This window comes from Chiloscyllium punctatum, chromosome 2 (genome assembly GCF_047496795.1).
Source record: "Chiloscyllium punctatum isolate Juve2018m chromosome 2, sChiPun1.3, whole genome shotgun sequence".
Lineage (NCBI taxonomy): Eukaryota > Metazoa > Chordata > Chondrichthyes > Orectolobiformes > Hemiscylliidae > Chiloscyllium > Chiloscyllium punctatum.
This window is the reverse complement of record NC_092740.1, coordinates 60,167,869-60,195,763: the sequence shown is the minus strand read 5'-3', so window position 1 is coordinate 60,195,763 and position 27,895 is coordinate 60,167,869. Positions and strand designations below refer to the sequence as shown.

Here is a 27,895-nt window from a genome sequence, read left to right as displayed (position 1 = left end):
GCACAGGGGCAATGATCACTGAATTACTGACTGGACCCAAGGCGTGTATGGAATCTGCAGAATATGGTGAAGAAAGAAAGGGAAACAGCAGAAAGCAGGAAGAAAATGTAGCTAGCATAGACAGAGCACACCAGAAAACAAACTTGAAACTCCCATTCTTGTGTTTGAGCAAACAGGAAAACACCTCCGGGTCTTTTAGCAGTACATAGCAATCTCAGCCTGGCACGGTGGTCCTTTAGCCTGTTGTGGTCTCGACTGGACTTCTGGCCTCCAGGTGATTCCATAGCAGTCTAGAGACCCTCAGGGTGAAGCCTGGCACAGTGTGGAGTCAAAGCCAAGCATGGACGGGAGGCTAGGCGCCTCCCATGACTTTCAATACTGGTAGTGTAGCTTGTACATATTGCGACGATGCATCAGTGGTAGGAGGAGTGAATGCTCTGTGGATGTGGCTCCAATCAAATGGATTCCTTTGTCCTGGATAGTGACAAGCTTCTGGAGTGTTGTTGGAGTTGCTTGCACTCCAAGCAAGTGGGGAGCATTCATCTCACTCTGAACTTGAACATGACAGATGGTGGTCAGGCTTTCAGGAGCCATGAGGTCTTTGCATTTTACCTACTCTTGGCAGCACAGAATTGATATAGCTAGTTGAGTTAAGTTTTTGGTCAATGGTGACCCCATGGTATGTTTCATTTACTCAATGAATTATTCACAGGATGGCACTTACAACAATAAAACATTTCCTCAATGTTATACTGAATGTCAGTCTAGATTACATGCTCAGTCTTATATTGGGTCTCAGACCCTTAATACGATAACCCCAACCATAGGGTGCAAACCATCATACACTGAGAACAAAAGATGTGCTGGGATAACACATGTTTCAGCAGCGTGATTTGGCTATAAACGTCACTGCAGAATTTAGGGAATGATATTTGAGAATGCTAACAAAAGCACGATTCCAGCTGGGATTGGCTCATGCACTTCATTCGGTGCACATGCGATGTCATTGTTGGTTTTCGTGCTGTATGCCAATGTTAGCTGCCGACAGAGCAGCTGTGAGACACATACTGTACAGAGAACAGCTTTCTTACAACAGCTTTCAATGTACAGGACGATCCCCGTATCAGTGGGTCCGGTTTCCGTGGTTTCAGTTACCTGCGGTTTACCGCGGCCTGAACATATTATAGGGAACATTCCAGAACTAGGGACAGGAGGCTGCCGGGAAGGATGTTTCCCATTTAAATTAGTGGGTTTGCGCCTATCCATGGTTTCGGGCTTCCGTGGTAGGTCTTGGAACGCATCCCTGTGGGTACGAGGTTGGGGGGACTGTACTGTGTTAAATTTACTTTTGGTTTCGTTAATAAATATGACTTCAACCTTCATTCAGACTGTGCTATATTTTGCGTTCGACTTTGGCTGATTTTTGAGCAATCGTGGAGTGATTTTTTTTATTGCTCTGCCCTAATCCCACTTTTCCCATAGGCCCCATTATTTCTATTAAGCAATTTTCTATTAAGTGAGGTTTCACTGGAACACAGTTATAGTATTATAGAACTACCTGTACAATGTACTTCATTCTCAATTCCTCAGACACTGAAGCAGTCCCATGTCCAAATACAGTAAAATCTGGCCAATATAGAGATTCTCTGACCAAGTGGCAAGTAACATTCACACCATACAAGTGCCAGGCAATGACCATCTGCAATCAGAGAGAATTTAACCACAGCCAACTATCACTGAAACCCACCACTATCAACTTTTCGGGGATTTTAGCCATGCAAAACCATGGCAACAAGAGTAGGTCAAAGGCAAGGAATCTTGCAGCAAGTAATTCAACTCCCAATTCCCCAAAAGCTGTCTGACATCTATTAGCCACAAGTCAGGAGTGTAATGGAATACTCCCCACTTTTCTGCACGAGTACAACACTACTCAAGAAGCTTGACACCATCCGGATCAAAACAGCCATTCATTTTTTGTTTCTTTGTGGAAGTTGTCATTCCCTTCTTTTATCACTGATACGAAGTAGCAGTGTACAACATCCACAATTTATATTGCAGAGTTTCACCAAGGCTTCCTCGACAACACCATCCAAACCACAACACTTCCATCTAGAAGAATAATGGCAACTACATGGGAACAGAACCACATACAAGTTCAGCTCCACCCTATTCAAGATCCTGACTTGGAAATATGGTTGCCATTCCCTCAGTATTGATGAGTCAAAATCCTGTTATACATTCAATGCTTTATGGAGGGAATCTACAGGAAATGGATGCAGTGGGTCAAAGCAGCAGCTCACCATCATCTCAAGGGCAACTAAGAATAGGCAATAAATGCTGGCTGAAGTCCACATTCTGAGAAAGAATTAAAAAGAAACACTTCACACCGCTATTAAGGTTTGCAAGAATGGTCTCACCCAGCAAGATTCCATGGCATGGCAAAGGCACTAAACCCTCCAAAACAAATTACCTTTTATTTAAAGCCTCCAGTTCTGCTTCAAACAGATCAAAATAGTACTTTAATAGCAACGTATAAAGTGGCTTCAGTTTTGAAATCGATAACTGTTGATTCGATGACCAATGACAGGGTTCTTTTTCGTCAACACAGGACCTATAAATTCCAAATGAAGTTCATTTAGAATTTAGTGGATGGCAGAATAAACATGATAAAAACACAACAGATGTACTTACAAATAAAATACTTAAGATTATTGAAAATCTATTGTTTCAACTTGAATTGTAATTTATATCACACAGATTGATTATTGATTAACACAGCATGGAAACAGACCCTTCGGTCCAAGTCATCCATGCTGACCAGGTCTTCCAAGCTAAACTAGTCCTACTTGCCTGCATTTAGCCCATATTCCTTTAAACTGTCCTATTCGTTCCCCTGTCCAAAATGTCTTTTTAATATTCTAACTTTACTTGCATATATCACTTTGCCTGACAGTTCATTCCATATACCTTAAAAATATGCCCTCGAAGTTTGAACTCTCCTACTCTAGAGAAAAGATATTTGCTATTTATCTCATGATTTTATAAACGTTTATAAAGGTCACCCCTCAACTGTCTATGTTCCAGTGAAGGAAGTCCCAGTCTATCATTAGTCTTCTATTCTGCCCATCTGGTCCAAAAATCAAATGTCTTGAATTTCTGGCCCAGACACCCATACATCCTGCAACCATGTCCCAGCAGATATCATTTGTTTACTTAAAAAACAACTAAGGGTAAATATTTCTCCCTGAACGGACAGTTGTAGTCATAAGCCCAGATCACCATAGAAGAGATACACAATCCAAGATTGAGAATCTAGAGTTGCAGAAGCTCAGCACTAACTTTAGTAGTGTGATGATACTATGACTTCAAGGGAGGTATACTTGGTCTCTTTATTTTTAAAAGTGTAGAAAGGTTAAGACAGAGGTATCGAAACAGTCTGAAGTAGATAGCTTGAGGCATTGGTTTTCTTTGAAATTTGAACAATAGAAGCAGCCCGAATGCTCCCACAAAAGCAGGATTTTAGATTTTATAGTTCTCTGCAGTTGCTCAGGTCTTGAAGCTGGATGTGGAAGTTCTTTTTCTCTCTCTGTTACAGCTAAAAGCTGGGGGCACTCTTCCTGCTGCAAGAATTGCAAGTGAGACATCTGTTTCATTGAATTTGCCTTTGCCAAGGGTGTGTTGATAGGATATTATATTGGAACAGTTAACTATAGTACTTAATATATTATTTTGTTAAGCATTTTGATAATTACAGTTAAGCCAATTTATAAAATTTTGTCTGCATTTTAACTGTAGTGTAAAAATGAAGTGTTTTGCGCAATGTCAAATAGCTTGACCAATCGAATTGAACCTGGAATGCAACACTTTACACACCCTGAAAGGAAGAAAAAAAAAGTTGGGTCTAGGACATCTTATTAATATGTTTTGAAGAGGTTTGGTCTGGTCCATCACAGTGGATAGGGATTAAGTAGTCAGAGAACTTTTAAAAATTGACTAGCACATTCCATGGCACCCTTTGAAGACAAATGAGCTTCTGAGTACAGGGGGTCAGAAACCTGACTAGTTCCTCAGTTTTGTCTGGTTGGTTACCCTGGATAAGCTGGACAGGACTAAACACAGTCCAGCTCCTGGGTAACTATAGATCTGATCCCTACAATCATTCGTACTGATTTTTTTTTTATTAGTGGAAACACCCATGGTTTGGGGAAGAAAATAACTGCGGTCTCATTTGGGGCGAGCCAAAGTTTTGACCAAATCTGGATGTGTGAAACTGCTGCTCCGAAGAAAGGGAGATTGTTCAGAATTTTTAAGAATTGGATTCCTTTAATGTAAGCAGTTTAACAAAAATAAAAAATTATGAGTTAACATGTCAGATTTCCAATTAGATTTGTACACCACCAGGTGGGATAAGCCCATTCGATTACTGTTGTCAATGTTGACGTTTAGACATGTAAAATTTTCTTACCTTGCAAGTGACTCCAAAAGAAAGAAAGTTCCTTTCTTACAACTGGAGCACTGAAGAATTCCCAAATAGTAACTCACTATTGAAGACTGCTGCCATGGTGGATGATGAATAATTAGAGTTTCCATGATGCTGATGAACTCACACAAGAAATTCATGTCTACATTACCCTATCATGAAAACAAAAAAAAACTTTGATTCAGTGGATACCCAGTAGCAGTGTATCATTTGAATGAGAAGTAGCTTACCTTTTGATCTTGCAGGTCCGAGTGACAGAAATATACTGTAGCCTGTCAACATTTGTAAAGGAGAAAACCCAACAGATCACTGATGCAAATAACATCACTTCTCTTTACTTTTGCTGACAAATTACAATGTATTTCCAGGCCTGACCAGTGAAGTCTACATCCAATGAGTGAAGTTTTGAAAAAAAAACCTAGGGAGTGGGGGAACCAATAATCAAAAACTTAACTGAACTCGTTACAAAAAGAAAACTTGCACTCTGTGCCATTAGACAAAACAAAATGAACGCAGACAAAAAAAAATTAGAATTGGTGACTAAAGACTTGGTGAAAGTGGAGGTTTTTGAATAAGAACCTGGTTTTGAGACAATAGCTGATGACACAAGATATGGTGAAGGAAATGAGGGATTCAAAAAAAAAGACAAAGCTGGAAGAACAGTTCTCGAACTCTATCACAGAGAATACAGAGATAGTCCAAGAGGAATTTGAACAAGGACTGGAAGTTTTCAGGTCCCAATGGATAAATGGAACAGGAACCAGAACTGGTTTGCAAAGGCCATCCTGCTCTGACTCCTACTCTTTGTCAACCATTGTCAGCTCAAAGTTGCACTAAGTGGCCCCCCCACTAAGCAGTTGGGAGCAGACTTTAGAGTAACAGTTGCCTGACACAAAACAAACTCTGTGGGTTTGTGTGTGGAAGGGTGAGAATTACCTTTAACCACATTTAGGATATCTACAGTCACCACCAGACTAATTCCCATGTCAGCAGTAATATACATGCAGACCTTACAGGGGAAGCAGTTACTTTATGCTTCTAAGAGCTTCTTGAAATATAGTAGCTTTCACTGTGGATCTAGCAGTGACACCAGCATTGGAGGTAATGACAAATGAGGATCTCCACAGCACATCAGGCTCATGAAGCCAGAAGACAGAATATGACCATGACATGTACATTCATCGTTTTGTGTACTGCAAAAGCAAACAGCCTGACTGGAAGGGTTGAAGCTTACAGCAGAGATGATTGATATTATTTTGCTTAGAGTGCCGATCTTAAACTTACTGTTTGTGATGGTCAAGGAGCAATGAAACAAATGAATACATGTGGCTTCAACATGCCTCTATCCTGGTGTCCTTCGACTTGACAGGGGAGAACGCATGCAGCAGTGTCCTATGTTTGCAGCAGCCAGAGCATTCCTGCCTCTTCAGCACTAAGCTCTGGAAGACTATCAGTGAGGGAGCCATCACAAACTGGATCAAAACAAGATGATTGAACTGACTTGATTAGGCCTCATCTCAATTTCATGGACCCCCCACCTCCATTCGTGGTGTTGTTTGAAGGAGGAATAGTGCTCCTATCTCTTCTTTCAAAACTGCAATTAACAACTTTTAGGTATATCTGAAAAACTAGATCAGGTGTTAATATTTGGCACTGCAAAACTTTGAGCTGTAGATGCCACCAATCTAAGCAAGTAGAAAACTGGTAACTCCTACAGATACACTCAAAAGGAAAGTTACAAATGAAAAGCTTAGCAGTGAAACATCTGAACTCACCTCCAGAATCTGTTGCAAAAGAGACTGCAGAAGATATGCAGGTGGAAAAAAATTGGATGACAAGTGAAAGCGTATTTCCTTCAATGCTTCCATATAGAATTGCCCCTCCAAAATACCTTCTATTCTATTAGTCGTAACTCCAGGGAATATCATTGCTTGAATCTGCAAGCAGACATTTTCTTTTGGTAAATGACATGTTGAAGGATTCAAACAGAAACTAAACAAACTCCAAGTCATGAAAAGAATGAAGTGTTATAACTGCACTCTGGAAAGACCTTCAACAACTTAGATAACATGAGACAATAATTTCAACTGACAGATGCACGGAAAGCTGATGAGTAACTTTGTTAGGATGAGATGGAATAAATACAACAGTAAGAAATTATCTTGGATTGGAAGGTGTGGAATGCACAAGATGGAATAATGAGGGGAACACAACACTATTGGGAGTAGTCTATTGGCCCCCTAATAGTAGTTTATATTGTAGGACACAATAAATTAGAATATAATGCAGCATGTGAAAAATACAGTAAAATGAGTAGGCCACATAGCACCTCAAGTCTGATTCACCATTCAACATGATTATGGCTAATCTGCCCCAAGCCTGCACTTTTTCAGTCAGCTCAGCCCAGTTGCCAACTCTAATATTTAAAAATCTACCCACCTCTTCAAATCTTTCAGCGATCTAGCCTCCACAATTCTTTGGGGGTAGAGAATTACAGGCATTCACATTCAGTTTCAAATAGCAAAGACTCACAGCAGTATATTTGGGGGTAACTAGTTGTGATGTTTGGGAGTGGAATGTTGGATTAAAGCCATTTCCTAGACCTGGTACTTATGCTTCTCTTCAATTAGGAGAGTTTCACAACTTATCTGACTGACTTTTTTAAAAAAAAAGTCAACTCCTCTTAGATGGTCAACTCAGTCACTACACTGTAGTGCCATTGAGGATCTAAAATTTGAATTTAGGCTGTTGTCAGAAGCAACAAGTTTACATAGATTTTTATTAACCACAAAATGGCTTTTCAATTTAAAATAACAACAAAATGGCTGAAAGTAATGATTTGACTCTGAACTTGTACTGCTGGTTTGCACAATTAAGCTAAAATACAAAGATAAGAGAGAACAATGGATTTTTCATAATATGAATAATAAGACAGTGATTTGGTATTCCAACTAACCTTGAACTGTTCGCATGAGATGGTGATCTATATAAATTAAGAACTCTTTCCCAGGGAATATCATTGGATTAACCTGCTGTAAATCATGTCACCTTATTATATGTGATTGGTCTTTTCTTGTAATTAAGGCTGCACTATCTCTCTAAAAAACATAAATAATGTGTAATTTTAGAATGTAATTGTGCCATTTCTCCACAGAACACAGAAGCTTTTCACCTCCGTGTTGCTGGATAAATCTGTGCCAGGCCGCCTTAATTTATTAAACTGGCAACTTTGCTTTAAACAGACATATTCCTAGTGATTCTTTTGACTGATCCCAAGACCAAGAGGCCCTCCAAGGGGGTCTAGATCTTCATCATGGGGCATTTGGCAAAGTGGAATGAAGGATCGAGGAATGTTCCAATATTATCAATCAAATACTGGCTCCTACATGCATGTGCCCAGCTGTCTCCATGGACAGTTTGGTGACCACCTTGGAGACCCTGATGAAGCATACTTAGTGATGGGAGAACATGCACAGACCTACACTCTCATCACTCTAGCCATAGGTGCTCAGCATTAATGGCAAGGTGATGGGGAGACATGGGATCTTGACCTCACGTCAGGTACTCCTTTCTCCAAGGGAGACAGGGTGGTGTCAGTAGGCACCCGGAAGCTCAAAAGATATCAGGGAACTATTGCCCAAATCCTCCAAATCAACAGGCTCCACGACAGCACAATTCCCACCACAACAATTTTATATGTTAGGAGGCAGAAGAATAAGAAACTATACTGACATCACAGATGGCATGGCTGTAAAATCATTGGAAATCATTTCTGATTTTTGTAAATACATGTTAACATTTTTGAAGTATAATTTTGCAATTTAATAGCTGATTATGGCACACCCATATAAAAGATGAACAGCCTCTTAAGACATCCCAAGAATGAAAGAATTGCAAGCACAAAGGTTTCTTCACCTTTAACAAGCAACTGATTCCACGGACTTGTACTCTTTGGAGTTTGAGAATGAGAAGTGACCTTATTGAAACAAACAAGCTTTGAGGGGAAAAGGATATTTCCTTTGTGGGAGAATCGAAGATCAAAAAGTACCTTGGAATGAAAAGGGGTCACCTATTAAAGACGGAGGAGAAATTTCTTCTATCAGGTGGTAGTGAGTGAGCAAGAGAGTGAGACAACACGGGAGGTCAGTCACTTGGAGATGGTGTCCAGGACTGTTCTCGGCATCATGTCGGTAAGCTGAGTTTGTTTTTAATCATTGTACAGAAGACACGATGAGGGTTGAAACAGTTCTTTGACATAATGTTTCTATCAGGACTTTGAGATCTCCTTCTGTATTTGAAATCAAAGCTTTCAGAGTGCTGCTCCTTCATCAGGTGGAGTGAAGGGAAGCATACAGGCACATAATTTGTCGGCCGAGAGATCAAAAGATCGTACAATTGGTGTGAGGGGAGTGTTGACAGGCTGAATAATAAATCTTTGCAGGTGATCAAAAAGTGTCAGATTCTGTGAGTAAGTGTCAATAGCAGAACAGCTAGTGAATGGATGATCTATAATCCATTTGAGGCAGAGGAAATTATGAAAAATTAAATAGGGTGATGCTGGAAACAAACCAAATGGCTGGAATAAGATGATAGGTATAATCCAAAACTGTACAAATGAATTAAGATAACTAACAAGTTATCAAGGCGTTGGTTTCATAATCAGGACTGTAAGGAAGATTTTACAGTTACAGAACAGTATAGTGGGGTTACATGAACCATTTTTATGACCTTTTGATCTCTCTGCCTATAATTATGTGCCTGCATATTTGTCTTCACTCCACCTGACGAAGCAGCAGCACTGAAAGCTTGTGATTTCAAATAAACCTGTTGGACCAGAACCTGGTGTCATGTGACTTCTGTCCACCCCAGTCCAACACCAGCACCTCCACATCTTACTCTGCAGAAACAATTAACTCTCTCCTGTTTACCAGTTGTTAGTATTAAGAGCACAGAAGTTTGCTGAATTGCACCTTGGCTAACATCAAAAGATAGGTGTTACCCAAGAATCTATTAAAATCTCAAAAATACACCAATGACATTTGAGAAAGCCAAAAGAAAGACTAATATCAAGAGACTATCCTGCCATTGGGTGTGCAAAAGTAATAAACCACATTATGCATGGCACATATAAAGTAAGTTTCAACAACGAGACAAATATCTCACTTTTGGAGTGGTAAAGGGTTTATTTGCATTATTTAATACCTCATTAGTATCTAATTTCTAGATAGATACCTACTTTCCCAGGTAGTAGAAAGCAGCTAGATGGCTTCAATTCTTATCAGCAGCTGCAGTAAGAAGGATCTTCTCTAGGAATTCACCATTGAAAACATTGCCTAACATCTTCGCTTGTGCTCTATAGGTCAGTGACCAACTGCATACTCCAAAGAAAGTTGGCACAGGCAAGACCACAGGTTCTTCACTGTATGATGACACACTGATACCAATCCAGAGACTTGGACATGGTCCGTCAGCCACTTCAGATCAGGGGATTTTTATCATTGCAATCCAGAGACTGGGGGAATAGATGGTCCTGCATGTTGACTGTGACCAGTCAATGGATTAGCAGCAAGTCATTCATGGAGTTGCACAGAATGCAGTCAGTGGGATGGGCTGCAGTCAGTCCTGTTTACTTAAATGTTGAATATCCAGTTTCTTTTTTTGGGTGGGAGGAAGGTCTGGTGGCAGGAGGAGGAAGGGTCTTGGCATTTGGAAAAAAAAAGAGAGAATTTAAAAATCAAGCCCACGGCTATGATGCAGAAGCCAAAAATTGTGGGAATTGGAGATATTACTGAAGGATCAACTCAAGGCATAAAAGAAGAGTGGAAGAAGCTGATACAGAATAGGAAGCAAAGGGTTCTGCGCACATGTGAAGTCAGGTATGGGGGTCAATAACTGTCATTACAACCCTAGCTTCAAATGAGGATACTGACTTTTGCAGAGGATACAAAATTAACCTCCTTCCTGCATTTAGCATGCTTCTGGTTCATGGAAACGACAATGACCCTAAGTGGCAACTTCAAACCAGACTGACAAGGTCTGTTGTTGTGGTCTCCTTTAGAAGCGGTGAGGATAGAGGATGGCACTCTTGCACACCACCCTGTTCACCAGATTATGGTCATCAAAACAGGGCTCTAACTTTCCCCTAATAGCCGCCTTTAATTTAATTCTTCACAGAATCCCTGAAGAAGGGCTCATGCCCGAAATGTTGATTCTCCTGCTCCTTGGATGCTGCCTGACCTGCTGCGCTTTTCCAGCAACACATTTTCAGCTTTAATTCTTCACACACTGGATCTGTAAAGGGTACATTCTGCCTTGATGCTGGCATGGTATTGGTGGTGAAACGCCGGAAAGTTCTGACCACTGAGTACCTCAGCTGCTACTAAGCACAAGGCAGTGCAAGAGTGATGCCACAGAAGCATGCTGTATACTTAATGAGGGTACTTCTGCAAGACTGATTAAGAAAATAAATGACAGCCTATGGAGATTTACTATCCATAAAAGCTCCCTAAAAGTGACACTTAGTCAAAAATTGGGAAGATTCAGTTGATAATGCCGTAATCAGCTTTCCTTTCTCGTAAGCATTAAAAAGTAAAATGAACGTTAAAAATATAATCTGATATGAACAATGTTTGTTTTAAAACCTATTAAAAAATACATTACAATATATTACAGAACAGTAGAGGTTTAGCACATTCAAAGTACAAACTTAAAATATCAGCATACCTGATGATGTTTAGTAGTTGAGTTATACAAACAGCATCCTGTACCTGATGGTGCATATTTGCTTCGGATTGTCTAATAAGTAAAAAAAAAGATATACAAGAAAAGCATTTAATGTACAACCAATATACCACCTTAAATTTTGAAAGTCTAAGTGAAGAATTAAAAAAAAAGATAGAACTTATTCAGTACTTTGTGTTAGCTTACCTCAGGTGAACTTAGGCACATCTGAAGCTTGTGTTTAAAGTCTGTAGCTACAGAGGACTCCTCAGGTTTGACTTCTTTGAAAGAAACAGAATTTGGACACGAGATTTGTGAAACATTTAATGTTGAATTCAGGAAAGGACTGGAGGGTAGATGATCAACATCCAGAAAATCTGCACTGGAGATCCTAACATCTTTAGTAGACATCGGAGAACAAAAAGGCTGCAAATCAAAATTTCAGTGATGCCAAAAATTAGAAGTTGCCATAGATACTGTGGTAGTAAACAAATGAAGAACTTAAGCCCATCAACTTTTAGTTCTAGTTTTAATTTTAAAAGACTTCAATTTTGTCCAAGTGCATACTTGAGGAGACCTGGACCTTAAGAATTAAAGCTTACAACCAGTTTTGGCTTCAGAGATGGTGTCGAAAAAACCAAACTGTAGTAGCATCTCTTAGAACATAGGGGCTATACTGCTGGGTAGGCTAGAAACAAATGTCACAGATTATCCCTTTCATGAATGGAACTTGAAAAATATTCTTTTCATAATTAGAAAATCACACACAAACTTCTATAATGCAACAAATCAAAATGTATTGTTCAAGGCTGTTTTTCTCTTTCACCTTTTTTCCCCCAGGGTAGAGGAGTTCAAAACTAGAGGGCACAGGTTAAAGCTGCGAGGGGAAGATTTAAAAAGGAACTTAAGGGTCAGCTTTTTCCATGCAGAGGGTAGGGCACATATGGAATGAGCTGCCAGAGGAAGTGGTGGAGGTGGGACAATTACAGCATTTAAAAAGGCATTTAGAAGTGTACATAAATAGGAAGGATTTAGGAGGAATAGTCAAATGCTGGCAAATGGGATTAGAAGCAGCACAGTGGCTCAGTGGTTAGCACTGCTGCCTTACAGCACCAGGGACCCAGGTTTGATTCCAGCCTTAGGTGACTTTCTCCCAGTGTCTGTATGGGTTTCCTCCCACAAATCGAAAAGATGTGCAGGTTAAGTGAATTGGCTATGCTATAATTGCACATAGCGTTCATGGATGTGTAGGCTAGGTGCATTAGACAGGGGTAAATATAGGATAATAAGGTAGGGGAATGAGTCTGGGTAGGTTGTTCATTAGAGGGCCGGTATGGACTTGTTGGGCCGAAGAGCCTGTTTCCAAACTGTAGGGATTTAAAAAAAAATTCAAAGAAATTAATTTAGGATAACTGGTCAGTATGGACTGGTTGGACCAAAGGGTGTGCTTCCATGCTGTATATCTCTACAACCCTACTATAAATGCAGGAAACTACATAGGGTGGAATGGTGGCTCAGTGGTCATAACTGCTGCCTCACAGCACAGGGGATCTGGCTTTGATTCCACCCTCAGGTGACTGTTTGGAGTTTGCACATTCTCCCAGTGTCTTAAGGGGTTTTCTCTGGGTACTCTGGTTCCTCACACTGTCCAAAGTTGTGCAAGTTAGGTGGATTTGCCATGCTAAAAAGATTGCCATTGGGTGTAGGGTAGTTGAGTTAGCCATTGTAAATGCATGGTTACAGGGGTAGGGAATTGGGACTGTGTGGGATGCTCTTTGGAGTGTCAGGTGTAGGGATGTGATGAGTCAAATGGCCTGCTTCCACATCATAGGGATTCTATGAACTAAAATGATCAATTAAATAAAGCCAGAAGTCTCTATTTAAACTGGAGACATCAGATGATTCCGGTGAAGTAAAATATGTATTTAATAGCTTAACTCACTCAAGTATGAACACCCAGCTACACCTCCCTCAGACCTGACCACTGTTGCCACACACATGCATACTGCTAACACCCAGCCTCCCCAAACTTCAGATGGATTTCTCCTGCCTGCTATGACCCATCTTAAATCCTGCATTTTTTACCTGCCCCATTGCACCCGGGCATCTCACCTAGAATCCTAATCTCTGCGAGCACCACTCTACTTACGTGGCACCCTACAATCTCAGCAACCTAACACCACATTTGCCTCACAAAAGAAATTTTTAAAATCAACCTTTTTGAATGTGTTATGCACACCTCTGGGGCAGGTTGCACTGAATCCAGGCCTTGTGGCTCAGAGGTAGGGATGCCACCACTGCACCAGAACAGCCTTTCCATTTATATTGGACACTTACCCAATCACAGAAGTCAAAAAATATGACTGTTAAATTTCAAAATATGGCAGTTAACTGCTTGGTAAAAGGAGACATGATTTACCATTTTCTACAGAGCTGCACTACACCACTAAAGAACTGGATCATATGATCCTAACCACATGGTACTGGCCCCAATGCCAAAGAAAAAATTCACAAATCTACAAGAACTATGCCACATTGAAAGAATCCACAAAATTGACTTTGCATAGAAGTTGAATGTTTTAGGATACATGTTCTAGTATCTGAAGACTAGTTTCTATTATCTGACACACAAAATGTTAACTATGTTGTAATAACAAAAAACTTCATTTAAAAACAGTGGTAAATTACCTCTAATATGAATTGCCCAATGTACTCAACAGGAAAGTAAGGTGCCTTGTATGTATTTTTCAATCGCTCCATTGTATAATTTTGATTTTCTGTTAAGACATGTGTAATTTCGCAACAACGTCTTGGTCGATGATACACTGTGGCTTTTCCAGCATGTAGGACTCTGACAAAAGAACTCCAGTTTTTAAATTCAGTCTGCTGTAATAAAGTATATCTCCTTATATAAAACTAAATTCACATCTCTGCAGTTATTTATCTCATCTGCCCATTTCCCAAAGGAATATTCCATATAGAGAATTCCACAACCCCAAGCCACTTCTCTGCCCAACCCAACTAAAACAAAAATCAACAACTGCTTCTCATTAAAGTGATACAGTCTGGCATGGTTCATGGCTGGTATTTCTGTTTTAGAAAAAAAGAATGACATCTTCTCAACACATTTCCTTTTCCAAAAAGCGATCTGAAGATTGCAAGGTAAGTAAACTACTAATTCAAATTGAAAATTTATAGAAGATATTATTTTGTATTTATATTACAAACATCAACTCAATGCCAATTCCTTCTTGCTTCCTGCCTGCCAGTACAACCTAAGTAGCACGTGAACATCCACAGCTGTTATTTGAAAAGATGTGTGAAAAAAATTGTGTGGGAAGAAACCAATCTCTCATCACGTTTGGCTATTTGTATTCAGTTAAAAAGAGTCCTGACAATTATTGAGATGCAATGGTTTTTAATATTGAGAAGGTAATTTATGCTCAAAGTCCAAATAGTAAATTCAAGATAATGTACATCTCCTGAGCTCACTCCAATCAGACTTGTTCTTCACTATGCTACAACCCAGCAGCCCCAGAGTTCCAAAGTCGTGGTCTTGACTAGCAATAAGATGCATTACATGAAGAGATGTACATGTACACTTTTAAAAAGGCAGTCTCCTAACATCTCTGATCTCATATCATGACGTGAGCCTTTCCAACCACTTTCTTGTATCCCCTCACCAGATAACTCTCCAGACTTCCAATCCCACCACTGAGTCAACCACAAGAAAATTGTTGACAAGTCACTTCAACTTGTCATAATAAGTCTGCAGCTGCCAATCTGTTTAACCATGCCCAGTTTTAATATTCTAGATCCAAAAAAAGTGGTGCTGTGTCACTACATATGACAGTCCCATTTTTGTTCCAATTTAAAACAGGTATAGGTTTAAAGTGTATCGATATACAACTGGATCATTCATCTCTAGAGCAGAGAGTGTGGTCACATCAAACCTTTACCATCTCTGACAAAACCACATAAACACTTATATTCTCTAGTGTAATCCTGGAATTAGAATAAAAAGACTGCTTTTTTTTCATTTAGAGCCATTGTTATGAAGATGTGGATGTACTGTACCTTTTTTTTAAAAAATAGATATTTTTATTAGAAATTTAACATTTTTACAAGTTTACAAAAATAAACAAAACTCTCAAATACAAACATGTATATCTGATTTAATTGTATATCAAATAGCCAAAATTTAACAAAAGAAAATCTACTGAAAAAGAAAAAAAAACAAAACTCAACTAATCTAATCTACAACTAACCAGAGTGTATATTTAAGTCTCTTACATGCTCGGAATGTGTTAACATCAAATGTAATAAAACCCGTATTCATGCGGGATTCCCCTCCTAAGGGGCCCTGGACCAGCCAGGTTTGTAATCTCAATTAAATAAAAGCCCTTGTTAGGATAGCCGAAATATCTGTATTTATGTAATTCAAGAAGGGCTGCCATATTTTATAAAATAATTCGGTCTTTCGGTGCACCATATTTGTAAGGAAGTCAAGGGGAATACATTCCATGATTAGTCTGTGCCAATTTGAAAGTCCAGGGGGCCCTCAGCCACCCAGTTCACCAAAATACTTTTCCTTGCACAGAAAGGGAGAATAGAAAATAGTCTCTTCCCGTTTATGTCCAGGGAGGGAAAGTTCAAAAAGCCCAAAAGGAGAGATATAGGGTTCACTTTAATTTCCGTTCCTAAAATTTCTGTCAGGGTACTTGCTACTTTCGTCCAATATCTACAGATCTTATGACAGGTCCATAGGCTATGTACAAGAGTGCCCACCTCTATTTTACATTTGGGACGCATTGGAGATGCTCCTGCCTTAAATTTTGCCAATCGAACCGGTGCTATATGGGCCCTATGAAGTATCTTCAGCTGGATAGCCTGGGTTCTGTTACAGATAGCAATTCTTCTAAGGTTTTCCCAAATTTCATTCCATGTTTCTATAGAGATTTCTAGTCCCAAATCCTGATCCCATGTTTTAAGCAGACTGTCCATATCTCCCGATACTTCATGTACTAAATGATAAATAGTACTGACGCAAGATAACCCCCCTAGTTGTAGTACTCTACATTCTCTATCTGATTTATAAAGACTATCTAAGAATGTAGTCTTCTCCTGTTTATAGTCTCGAAATTGGAAGGATCGATAGAGGTCTCCATGAGGTAATCCGAATTTCTGACGCAGCTGTTCAAAAGACATCAGGACCCCATCTTTAAATAGGTCCCCTACACATGAGATACCTCTGGACCTCCAGAGTTTAAAAGTGGCATCTGTAAACCCTGGTTGGAATCCCCATGCTCCCACTATCGGTGCATAGGGGGGATGTTTTATGTGAATTACCCTCATTTTGCTGCATTATATTCCAAGCCTTAATTGTGTTTAGTATTATAGGGTTTTTACAGTGATCTGTAGTGATTTTCCTCTTGTTTGCAAAAAAGGTTAATTAGTGGGTATTTTACTTGAGAGGCCTCGATGTCCAACCAGATTGATTGTGGATCAGACAAGACCCAATCAGCTATGTAACTTAATAGGGAACTTAACTGATAGTTCCTAAAATCTTGGAAGTCCAATCCTCCCCTTGCCTGTGGAAGCTGTAGCTTCTTCAGTTTAATGAGGGGCCCTCTACGATTCCAGATGAAAGAACCCAGCCAGCCATATAATTTACATAGTGCCAGCCTCGGCAGCATCACCGGAAGCATTCTCATAGGATATAGAAGACGGGGCAGGACATTCATTTTAATTAGTGCTATTCTACCCAACCAGGAAATTGGAAGGTCTCCCCATCGCTGGAGGACCTGCCTTACCCTTTCCAGTAAATGCACAAAATTAGCCTTATATAACTGACCAATTACTGGGGTAATAGAAATGCCTAAACATAAGAAGCCCTTCAGGGACCAACGAAAGGGAAAAAGGGATCCATCCACTAAGTGGGGTATCATAGCAAGGCCTCCCATTGGCATAGCCTCCGATTTTGAAAAATTAATTTTATAGCCTGAGAATGCATTAAACATATTAATAACTTGGATTAGGCGAGGTACGGACATCAGAGGATTACTGAGGAATAGAAGAACATCATCTGCATAAAGGGTAATTTTATGTTTACCTGTAACAATCCTCAGGGCCGTTATATTAGGATCAGCTCGTATAGCTTCTGCTCGTGGTTCAATTATTAGTGTAAATAACAATGGCAAGAGGGGACATCCCTGACGGCAGCCCCTACCCACACTGAAGCTATCCGAACCTAATCTATTGGTAACCACAACTGCTTTGGATCACTATACAATGTTGAGACCCATTAGGTAAACACCTGTCCAACGCCAAACCTTTCCAATGTGTAAAACAAATATGACCATTCAACCCTATCAAATGCCTTTTCCGCATCTAATGAGACTACTAATCCTGGTATCTTTCCCTGATGACAGGCTTGAATCATATTCAAAACCCTCCTAATATTATTGGATGACCTAAAGCCCTTAATAAACCCCGTCTGATTCTCCTTTATAAGATGTGGCAGTACCCTTTCTATTGTCAATGCTAACGTTTTAGAAAGGATTTTAAAATCTACATTTAGCAAGGATATTGGACTATATGACGTACAATCTTCTGGATCCTTTCCTTTTTTAAGGATAAGAGAGATCTTTGCCTCTTTCAGCGAAGGCGGGAGACAGCCCTGACTTTATGCATAGTTATACATGTCCATAAGTGGACCAGCCAATATTTCTGTAAATTCTCTATAGAATTCAGCTTGAAAACCATCGGGGTCCGGTACCTTACTGCTCTGAAGTTGCCTAATTGCGTCAAGTATTTCTTGGACTGTTAGAGGAGCATTTAGGACCGATACCTGTTCCGGAGTTAGGCCCGGAAAGGTCAAGTTTTTTAAAAATGACTGCATCCTCCTAGTCCTATCTTCACAATCCTGCGATTTATATAACTCAGAATAAAATTCTCTAAAGATCGCATTAATCTTTTTATGATCATGAGTCAAAATACCCGTACTTTCCTTGATAGGCGTAATAGTCTGAGGGGCCTTTTTCTTTCCTTTGCATGAAATGCTAAGTATCTACCCGGTTTGTCGCCATACTCATATAACCTTTGTTTTGCAAATAATATTTCCCTCTTAGCCGTTTGAGTAAGCGTAATGTTTAGAGCTGTCCTAAGAGCCGTAATCCTTTTCAATTTAATAATAGAAGGTCTATCAGCGTATGCTGTTTCAGCCGCTTTTAAGCGAGCTTCAAGCAGACGCTGTTGTTCTCCCTTCAATTGTTTCTGGGTCGCTGAGTAGGAGACGATCAAACCTCACGTGTAAGCTTTGATGGTCTCCCACATCATTGATGGGTTGCTAGCTGTACCTGAATTAATTTCTAAAAAAGTTTTAAATTCTTGAGAGAAGTACTTTACAAATTTACTATCTTTCATTAGGAAGGGGTCCATGCGCCAATGCAGAGGGGATGTCCCATTGCTCCTCGCCTTAGTTTCCATATATACAGCAGCGTGGTCGGAAATTGCTATACGACATATTTTACAGGATGATATGGAATTTAAAAAAAAAATAAAATCAAGGGGGCAAAAAACATATCAATTCTGGTATGACATTTATGTGGATTGGAGTAGAAAGAAAAATCTATGCCCTGTAGATGAAGACATCTCCATACATCTACTAATCCTAATTCTTTGTTCAGATCCACCAATTATCTAGATCTCGGAGATACTCCTGCAGTACTCTTGGGAACCCTATCTATTTTTGGATCCATAATACAATTAAAGTCTCCCCCTATAATTATATGACGGGCACCAAAAGCCATCAATTTTGAAAAGGCTTCCATTATAAATTTAAAGGGATGTGCTGGGGGTGGGGGGGCAGTACAAATTTAAAATCCTATATTCCTCTCCATTTATGAGGGCTTTAATCAAAATATATCGTCCAGATTAGTCTTTTATCTGATTTAGGATTTTGAAAGGGAAATTCTTCCGAACAAGAACAACAACTCCCCTGCTTTTTGAGCTAAAAGAAGAAAAAAATGGCCTGATCAAATCCAGCCTGTCGTAATTTCAAGTGTTCTTTATCCGACAGGTGTGTCTCCTGTAGGAGAGATATATCAACTCTTTCTTTCTTAAGATTTGATAATATTTTCTTCCTTTTGACTGGCGAATTACTCCCCTTGACATTCCAGGTGCACCACTTAACTGACTGATCAGCCATAATCATCCGGGCAAATCAGAGACCCTTCGGGAGGGGAAACCCTATCCAGAACATCCCAAGCATAGAGCATAAAAAATTTACAAAAATAAAAGGCTCTCTGATACACTCAATAGTACAATAAAAAGCTATTTCTAAATAATAATAAAAAAACATATTTAAGTGGAGATTTTCCCCCTTGTTCCCAGGGGGTGTCACTTCCTTTCCAAAAGTCCATCATATCCTCTCCCAACCAATGCCCCACCCTTGACCCAGGCGCTCCTCAATAAATTGAGGAGAATTCAGATATAACACAAAGCTAGAGTCAACAGAGAGCACCCTTCCCCCACCCATACCAACCCCTGGATATATTTGGTAATGTTGTTAATACCATATATAAACATATAACTATAAAATTACAATCCTCAACAAATAATAATATAATAATACAAAATAACAAGGGAAAAACAACCCCGCTCCTAAAAAGACAGAGGTAAAATAGAATAAGGTAACACCACACACACGAAATAATAAAAGAAAACAACCCTGGGGGGGGGGGGGGGGGGGGGGGAGAAGGAAAATTAAATCCCTCTCCCCACGATAATATTAAACAGTAAGGTAAGAAAAAAGAAAAAAAAAAGGGGGGGGGGGTGGTGGGTGAGGGAAGATATAAACCAAAGCGGGGGGGAGAAAGGCAAACCAACATCCATTATCTCTTAGATAAATTGTAAGAGAGTCCAAGAATTCCTGAGCCTCTTCTGGCGATCCAAAGTTATACACGGATCCTTCATGGTTAAAAAGTGTAGCGTCGCTAGGTAACGCAAGCAGTACTGAATAGTTAAGTCCCTTAAACACTTCTTCGCCTCGTCGAATGCCTTCCTCTTTCGGACCAGAACCGGGGAAAAGTCCTGGAATAACGTGATCTTTGATCCTTTATAGACCATAGATTAAGGGTCTTTTCCAAGACTTCTAGGAGTATCTGCCTCTCCCTATAGCTCTGCAGCCGGAACAGGACTGGGCGGGGATACTGATTAGAGGCGGGCCCGCCTATTGCAACCCAGTAGGCCTATTCTACCCTCACCTGGCCTGATCCAGCCATACTGTACCTTTAAGAGAGTTAAAAGCTAGCAGAACTATGTGATAGCACCAAGTGTTCTGAACAAGACATAAATCGAACATGTCGTTCAGTAGCTAGTTGCCTAGAAATGACAAAACAGTTTTGAATTAAGCCTATCGGTTTAAATTAAACCCCAGAAAAAAAAAAGAAACTCCAATCAAGTTTAAATTTAGTATATTGACAGACAATCTTAAAAGCCAAATGACAAGCCAATGCTTTGGGGGTATAACACCGGGAAAAATTGAACAGTTGGGAGGAGAACTGCCAATTTTGGCGACTTGTGGTTGATTATAAATGAGAGAAATGGCTCAACATTGATAATGAGGTTCTGGGATTTGAAGAAGTTACTGAAAATTTGCCAAGAAGCTTTAGAAGTAAAGAAAAAGGGCCAAACGTTTAAGCATAAGTTAGATGTGGTTTCACAAAGGACAAAAATAAAGCTGAAATTGTAAAAGAAACTCGAACACTTAGTTGTATCAGAGAAACAGACAAGTGCAGTAGAGATAGAAAAACCCAAATGACAATTGAGGAAAACGAAGTTAGGATAGTGAGTGTATGTGAAGGTTTTTAGCTGAGCAAGGAGAGAGCATTTGAACTTGAGAAGTTGCAACATAATTAGCGAAGTCAAGTTAACAGGATGGAGATTAAAAGAGAAGGTAGTGGTATATACAATATATGTCAAGATTGCCACATTTGGATGAGAAAGATGTGGAAGCATTCTTTATTTCATTTGAAAAATTGGCTCGGCAGACTGAGTGGCCAGAGGATTTATGGGTAATGCTAGTTCAGGCTAAACTGGTTGGCACAGCTATTGAGGTATTTGTCACTCTGTCAGAAGATTATGAAGAGGTTAAACAGGCTATTTTAAGTGCTTATGAATTGGTACTAGAAGCATATAGACGGCGGTTCAGAAACACAACGAAGGAACCAGGTCAGACTTATGTTGAGATCGAAAGAATTAAACACATCACTTTGATCGATGGGTGCGTGCTTCGAAAATAATCTCTTGGAGAGATTATTCTGCTGGTGGAATTTAAAAACTCACTTCCAGCGATGATTAGAATTCATGCAGAGGAACAGCAAGTGAGAAGAGCAGCAGAATTAACAGAATACATATTGGTGCATAAGGCAAGCTTCCGGCCAGAATTTCATCTGGTGAGGGCAGAAAGGGAGATCCTGTACTACTTAAGCAAGAGTAGAGAGCACTGGTAAGAATTTACCACAGGATGAAAAGGAAGCCAAAGAGGGTGAAAAGAAGGGGAAAGGCCTTAGGCGTTTCCACTGTGGTAAATTGGGACACAAAGTCACAGTGCTGGTCATTAAAGAAAGGTGCGTGGGAAAAGATGCGATAAAAGAAGCTAAGACAGTGACATTAGTGAAGGTAGTAAAGGAGACTCCACGAAGAGCCAAAACACATCAGGAGAGTGCACAGCCTCAGCAGGGGCTGGGTGCGGAGTCAGTATCTGATCTCTATAAAGAATTTGTCTTTGTGGATAAAGTTTCGTCAGAAAGAACTGGGGGAGAAGGACAAGAAGTTATAATTTTGAGAGATACGGGATCAAACCAGTCGCTGATAGTCAGGGATGTGCAGATATGCACTCTTGTTGATCTGTTACCTCAGTGTGGAAACTTGTGGGATAGAGGGACAGAAATTTAGCATTCCTCTATATATGATTAGGTTGGAGTGCCAACTCAAGACTGGGAAAGTGTCAGTCACTCCCACTGTAAGTGTCAGTTCCAGGAATTCAGTTTGTTCTTGGGAATGATTTGGCAGGATCCAAGGTGGGAGTGACACCCGTTGGTGTGTAGAAGCCCAAGGAAGACCAAGACATTGCAAAATTAACACAGAAATATCCTGGCGTTTTCCCAGATTGCGTGATAACCAGATCCCACTATCATAAATCACAGCACTAAACAATAAAAGTGAAAGATGAAGGAATTGAGGTTCAATGAGCAGATAGCCTGTTTGACATAATGGTACAGGAAAAACCTGAACAGGCAGAGGGTCAGACAGAAGTGTTTAGTCCTGAAAGGCTAAGGGACTTACAACAGCAAGACATGATGATAAGAGATATATATGTGGATGTGTACTCCGAAAAGGAGGCAGAGAATATTATCTCAAAGACAGCATCCAAAGATGGAAATGGAGACCACGACAGGTTAGTGCAGAGGAGAAATGGATCAAAGTGAACTAGATTGTGTTGCTGGTAGCATACAGACAGAAGGTGTTACGAGTAACACATGACCTACCTGTAGTAGGTCACCCAGGGGTACAAAAGGTTAAGATACGAAAACATTTTTATTGACCTGGAATGCACAAGGATGTGGTTAACTTTTGCCGTACATGTCATGCAAGCCACAGGCGGTAATAAAATCAGCACTTTTATTGCCAATTCCTGCATTTGAAGAAGCTTTCATGCGGGTTATAATTGATTGTGTAGGTCCCCTCCCGAGAACTAAAAGTGGGAACCACTACTTATTAACCATAATGGATGTGTCTACCAGATTTCCAGAGGCAATTCCATTATGGACTATTAAGACAAAAAAGGTGATAAAAGGAGGCAGTAGTTGTCTTCACACTGTATGGGCTACCTAGAGAGATTCGTCAGACCAAGGGTCAAGTTTTGCTGCTTGGCTGTTTGAGGTCGTTATGGATAGCATAGGTATACATCACTTTAAATCCAGTGTGTATCATCCTGAACCCCAGGGATCTTGAGAGAGGTGGCATCATTCCTTGAAATCCATGTTGATTTACTGTCAGATTTACCCCAATGATTTGGATAAATATTGTTTGCCAGCGATGCCCATTCCCTTCGAGTTAATATTCAGTCATGAAGTGAGAGGCTCTTTGAAATTAAAGAAAAAAATTGACAGGACCAAAATCGGAGATCTGACACTTCGGTCATGTATCGGAAGTGAGGGAGACTTAATTGAGTTGGCGAGTTAGCTAAACAGCACCTATAAAAGGGCACAGTATAGAATGAAACAGGTGGCAGATAAAAATTTTGAGACTTGGACTTTTTGACGTGTTAGTACTATTACCAGTGATAGGAGATCCCTTCAAAGCTGGGTTTATGGTCATTATCGAATTGAGAAAATGTTGAGTCAGATGAGCTGTCTATAAAGATGCCAGCTAGAAAAAAGGTATCGGGTAGGTCATGTGAACATGTATTATGCAAGAGAGAAAGAACTGGAGAAATAGGTTAGTTACTGCCTTGCAGAGTGAGGAATCAAATCCAGTTGACGTGGATTTTGATGTGCCTCAAAATAGATTAAAAAATGAAGTCCTTGAGGAGTGGAATAGATTAGTAAACTAACTGCCTCATGAGCAGAGAACACAGTTGAAAGATTTGTTACTGCAGTACAAGGATATATGCAAAAAACAGATGGGGAGGACTAATGCTATCGTATATGAAATAGACATAGGGAATACTGCTCGGATAAAACACCACCCCAATCGGCTTAATCCTTTCAAAGCCAAACAGGTCCAGATGGAGGTAGAGACTATGCTCAACGAGGACATTGTTGAACCAAGCCAGAGTGCGTGGAGTTTGTTGATCGTCTTAGTTCCTAAACTGGACAGAACTCAGCGATTCTGCATGGATTATCAGAAGATAAACGCCATTACAAAATCAGACTCCTATCCAATTCCTAGATTGGAGGACTGTGTCGAAAAAGTTGGACAAACCAGTTACATCACCAAGTTGGACTTCAAGGTACCTGCCAGTAACGACACATTATCAGAGTTGGCAAAAGAAATTTCTGTATTTCTAACTCCAAATGGGCTATTAGTTTAAAGTCCTTTGGAATGAAGAACGTACCCGCCACATTCCAAAGACGCATGAACAGAGCTGTGCCTGGATTAAACAAACTGTGCCATCTATTTGGACGACATAATGATCTTTACTAAGTCCTGGAAAGATCATATGGTACAGCTGGCAGAGCTCTTTGACTATGAGAAGCAAAACTGGCGATCAACTTAAATAAAACTGGATTCACGAAAGCAGAGGTGATGTTCTTGGGACATAACATCGGTCATGGAATGTTGACCCCACAAACTGCAAAGGCGAAGGCCATAGAGAAATGTCCACAACCAACCTCAAAGAAAAAGGCACTTTGATTCTGAAGACTCAGGATTCTGTAGGAAGTTTGTTCCAAACTTCAGCAGTGTCATGGCACTGTTAACCAATTTGTGTTAGTCTTCAGCAAAGTTTCAGTGGATACAACCATGCCTGGAGACATTTCATCATTTGAAAGCCATATTAACCACCAAACCAGTTTTAGCTACAAACTTTGAAACCTTTTAAAGTCACCATTGATCCTCGTGACATAAAAGAGTTGGAGCTGTACTCCTACAGAAAGCTGAGGATAGGATTGAACTGTGAGTTGGTTACTTTTTGAAGATCAACATCCACCAGAGGAAATACTCCACAATCAAGAAAACTCTTGAGTTTGGTTACTAGCCTTAACATTTTAGTGTTTGTGACGAACAATATGTCAGAGATAGTTGTGTACATGGATCACAATCCGCTTACATTCTTGGAATGCTTTAAGGACAAGAATGAGTCTTATGTTACCAACTTTTAATTTAAAATTCATACATGTTGTGGGTCATAATGTTGCATTGTGGACAACATTAACATAGCATGATGGGAAATAAAATTGGTCAATTAGAGTTATAATTCAGTAAGTTAAAAGACAAAAAAAAAGGGTCAGAAACAGCTTTCAGGACCAGGCTGAATGTAAACAAATTCCATACGTGTATAAAACTTCAGTAATCTTTTTCAAGGCTCCTTGTATATTTTGAACTGCAGATCTCAGATTAAACAAAAGGTCCATATAATAGAATCAGAGTTATGGAATGACGCAAATGATTAATTCTCTTTTTAGGCCAAGGCTCAGTGTTACAGATGATTCACATTTGATGATCATCTGTAATTGCTCAGCACATTTTAATGTATATAAAAAGGTGTTCCTTTTCTTCTAAAAAGGCACAAAACTTGGAAGGGAAACAGGGAACAAACTGGATCCTTCCCCTTTCCAAGTCACAGCCAAATTGCTGCAATATGTACAATAAAGCTTGATTATTGTCAGTTCAATTGATTTTTGAATATTGTTGATGAATGCAATCACAGCTGTATTATTGTAGATTTAACGGATAACATTTAGATGAGATTTGTATTTACTTTAATGTTAAATATATACACAGGTATATGAGAAGATGTTAAGGTGAAGTTAGATTAAAGTTATCTGTATATTAGGGTAACGGGTTTAAAACCAATAGACAAAAAAAAGCCATCTTCGGGAGTTGGGGGGGGGGGAGGGGGGGGGAAGAGGGAGAAGGGGAGGAAAGAAAGAGGTGCTAAGATGTGTTTGTATACTGTATCTTCAAGAAAAAAAGTTAAGAGCTAGCAGAACTCTGACAGCACCAAGTTTTCTGAACAAGGTATAATCTAAATGTGATTCAGTAGCGAGGGTAGCTGGTGGCCTGGAAATGAAAAACACATTTGAATTAGGCCAGTTTAAAATTATACCCCCCCCCAAAAAAAATACCAAACTCCAATCAAATTTGAATTTAGTATATTGACAACCTTAAAAGCCGTTGCTTTGGTGGTATAAGACCAGGGAAAATTGAACAGTTGGGAGGAGAACGGCGATACCACCAGCATCTGTAGACTGCCTGGAGCATAGCTTTCTGAAAAAAGGTAGCTTTATCGAACAGTTGCCAGTGTGAAACAAAAATCCCTAAGAATAAAAGACAACCAGAGAAATAGAAGACTCAACATCTGGCCGATTTTGAATTTTTGTTAAATCTTAATTGGGGGTTTTCTCAGACTAGTACAGTAGAAGGGGAAGGTAAAAGATAGGTTAGAGGAAGGAGTTGTAAATAGTTGTTAGGTAATTATTCTGTTATATCTTAAGAAACAAAGTTGTTGACTTTTACTTTCAATAGTTCTTGGTAATTTTCACAGATTACTGCACGAGATAATCTTTTGTGTTGCTGGTTTAAATTAAGTAGGAGGTTTTACCCCATGTCATAACACCATCCACATAAATCTTATTCTTGATCACCAGTAGCACAACCATTTCTCTGCTGCGAGGTGCCTCTGCTCTTTTTTTGCTTTCCTAATACCTATCAGTTCACACCTCTACCTAGGCCTTTCCTTTCCCTAGTTCTGAAACTGTGCATCCTGCTTTGGTCTAAGTATCTCTGACCATACCTTTGCTGAGAGCACCTGGTTCAAGAGACTTAATTGCTCCAAAATTTATTAAAAGTCTGATCACTAGTTTTCTTTCTATGCCACAATGCTAACTGGCAATATAAATGGTCCTCTTTCCTCAGGTATTGGATATACAGATATTCAACACTTTTCTCTCCAAAAGGTGTGTTGCTTGTACTCATCTTACCCACAATTCCATTTGAACATCTAAGATTTCCTCCCTATGTACTGAAACCAGCCCGAAACATAATAACAAAATGACACCTTATGACCTTAGTGCATGCCCACTTTATCCTGGTCAACCTCTCTGCAGCCTTCTACATATTTAATCATAACACCCTCCTCAATAGATACTTCCCTGTTGTCCAGCTCAGTGGCACTAATTGGGAGATTCTAGTCTTACCTATTATTATTGTAGCAAGAGCATTCCAGCAATTCTTTCTGTCCTTCAACTAGCACTAGTGTCTTCCCTAAGCATGGAATCATGGCTTGGTCATATAACACCTTGGTGTTTGCCAAATGTGTTTCCATTCCTTCATAGGCATGGTGAAAATTCCACATTTTTTCCACTATTCTGCAGGGATCTCCTTACCACATAGTAGCAGCATTAAGACAGCAACTCATTATCTTTCAAAAGTCAATTAGAAATGGGCAAAAGCTGGTTTGGGTCAGTCATCCACACCTATTAAAAAGAGGGGTAAAAGGTTTGTACTTAACACGTGGTCTTGGATAAATCCCAACCTTGGTCAATAAATTCATTTTAAAGACTTTCCACAAACTCCACACATTTCAGGTGCTTCCACTACTGTTGCCAACCACTGCTACAAGTTCAACTACTATTACTAGGTGAACCACAGGATTCACAACTACTTAAACCAGAACTCACATTAAATTTCTGGTCAAGTCCTTATTTCCACTTGACACATTTGATTGCATTTACTGCAATCAATTTTGTAACAAATATTCCTTTCTGAATGGAATGTTGGGCCTCCTTGAATTGCTACAGTCCAAGTGATGGTGCATCCACAAAGTTAAGTGAGTTCTCGGATTTGACTCAAGGACGAGGAACAGCAATTCCATGTCAGGATGGTAAGTGGCTTCAGAGAATTTTCCGGTGGTAGCATTCCCATGCATCTGCTGATAATGTCACTTTGCCATTTTGTTAACTGCCT

At 39.7% G+C, this 27,895-nt stretch overlaps 1 protein-coding gene across 2 annotated transcripts in view; it reads right to left on the bottom strand.

The window, feature by feature from the left end:
- Nucleotides 1–27,895, bottom strand: part of slf1 (SMC5-SMC6 complex localization factor 1) — a 68,180-nt gene that overhangs the window by 18,634 nt on the left and 21,651 nt on the right. For both annotated transcript variants that reach the window (XM_072583087.1, XM_072583078.1), the window contains 6 exons: nt 13,889–14,051; nt 11,408–11,626; nt 11,204–11,275; nt 6,256–6,417; nt 4,466–4,632; nt 2,471–2,611 (listed from right to left, as the gene is read on the bottom strand). In XM_072583087.1, coding sequence (XP_072439188.1) covers nt 2,471–2,611; nt 4,466–4,632; nt 6,256–6,417; nt 11,204–11,275; nt 11,408–11,626; nt 13,889–14,051 — 924 coding nt within the window. The remainder of the gene's footprint in view (nt 1–2,470; nt 2,612–4,465; nt 4,633–6,255; nt 6,418–11,203; nt 11,276–11,407; nt 11,627–13,888; nt 14,052–27,895) is intronic.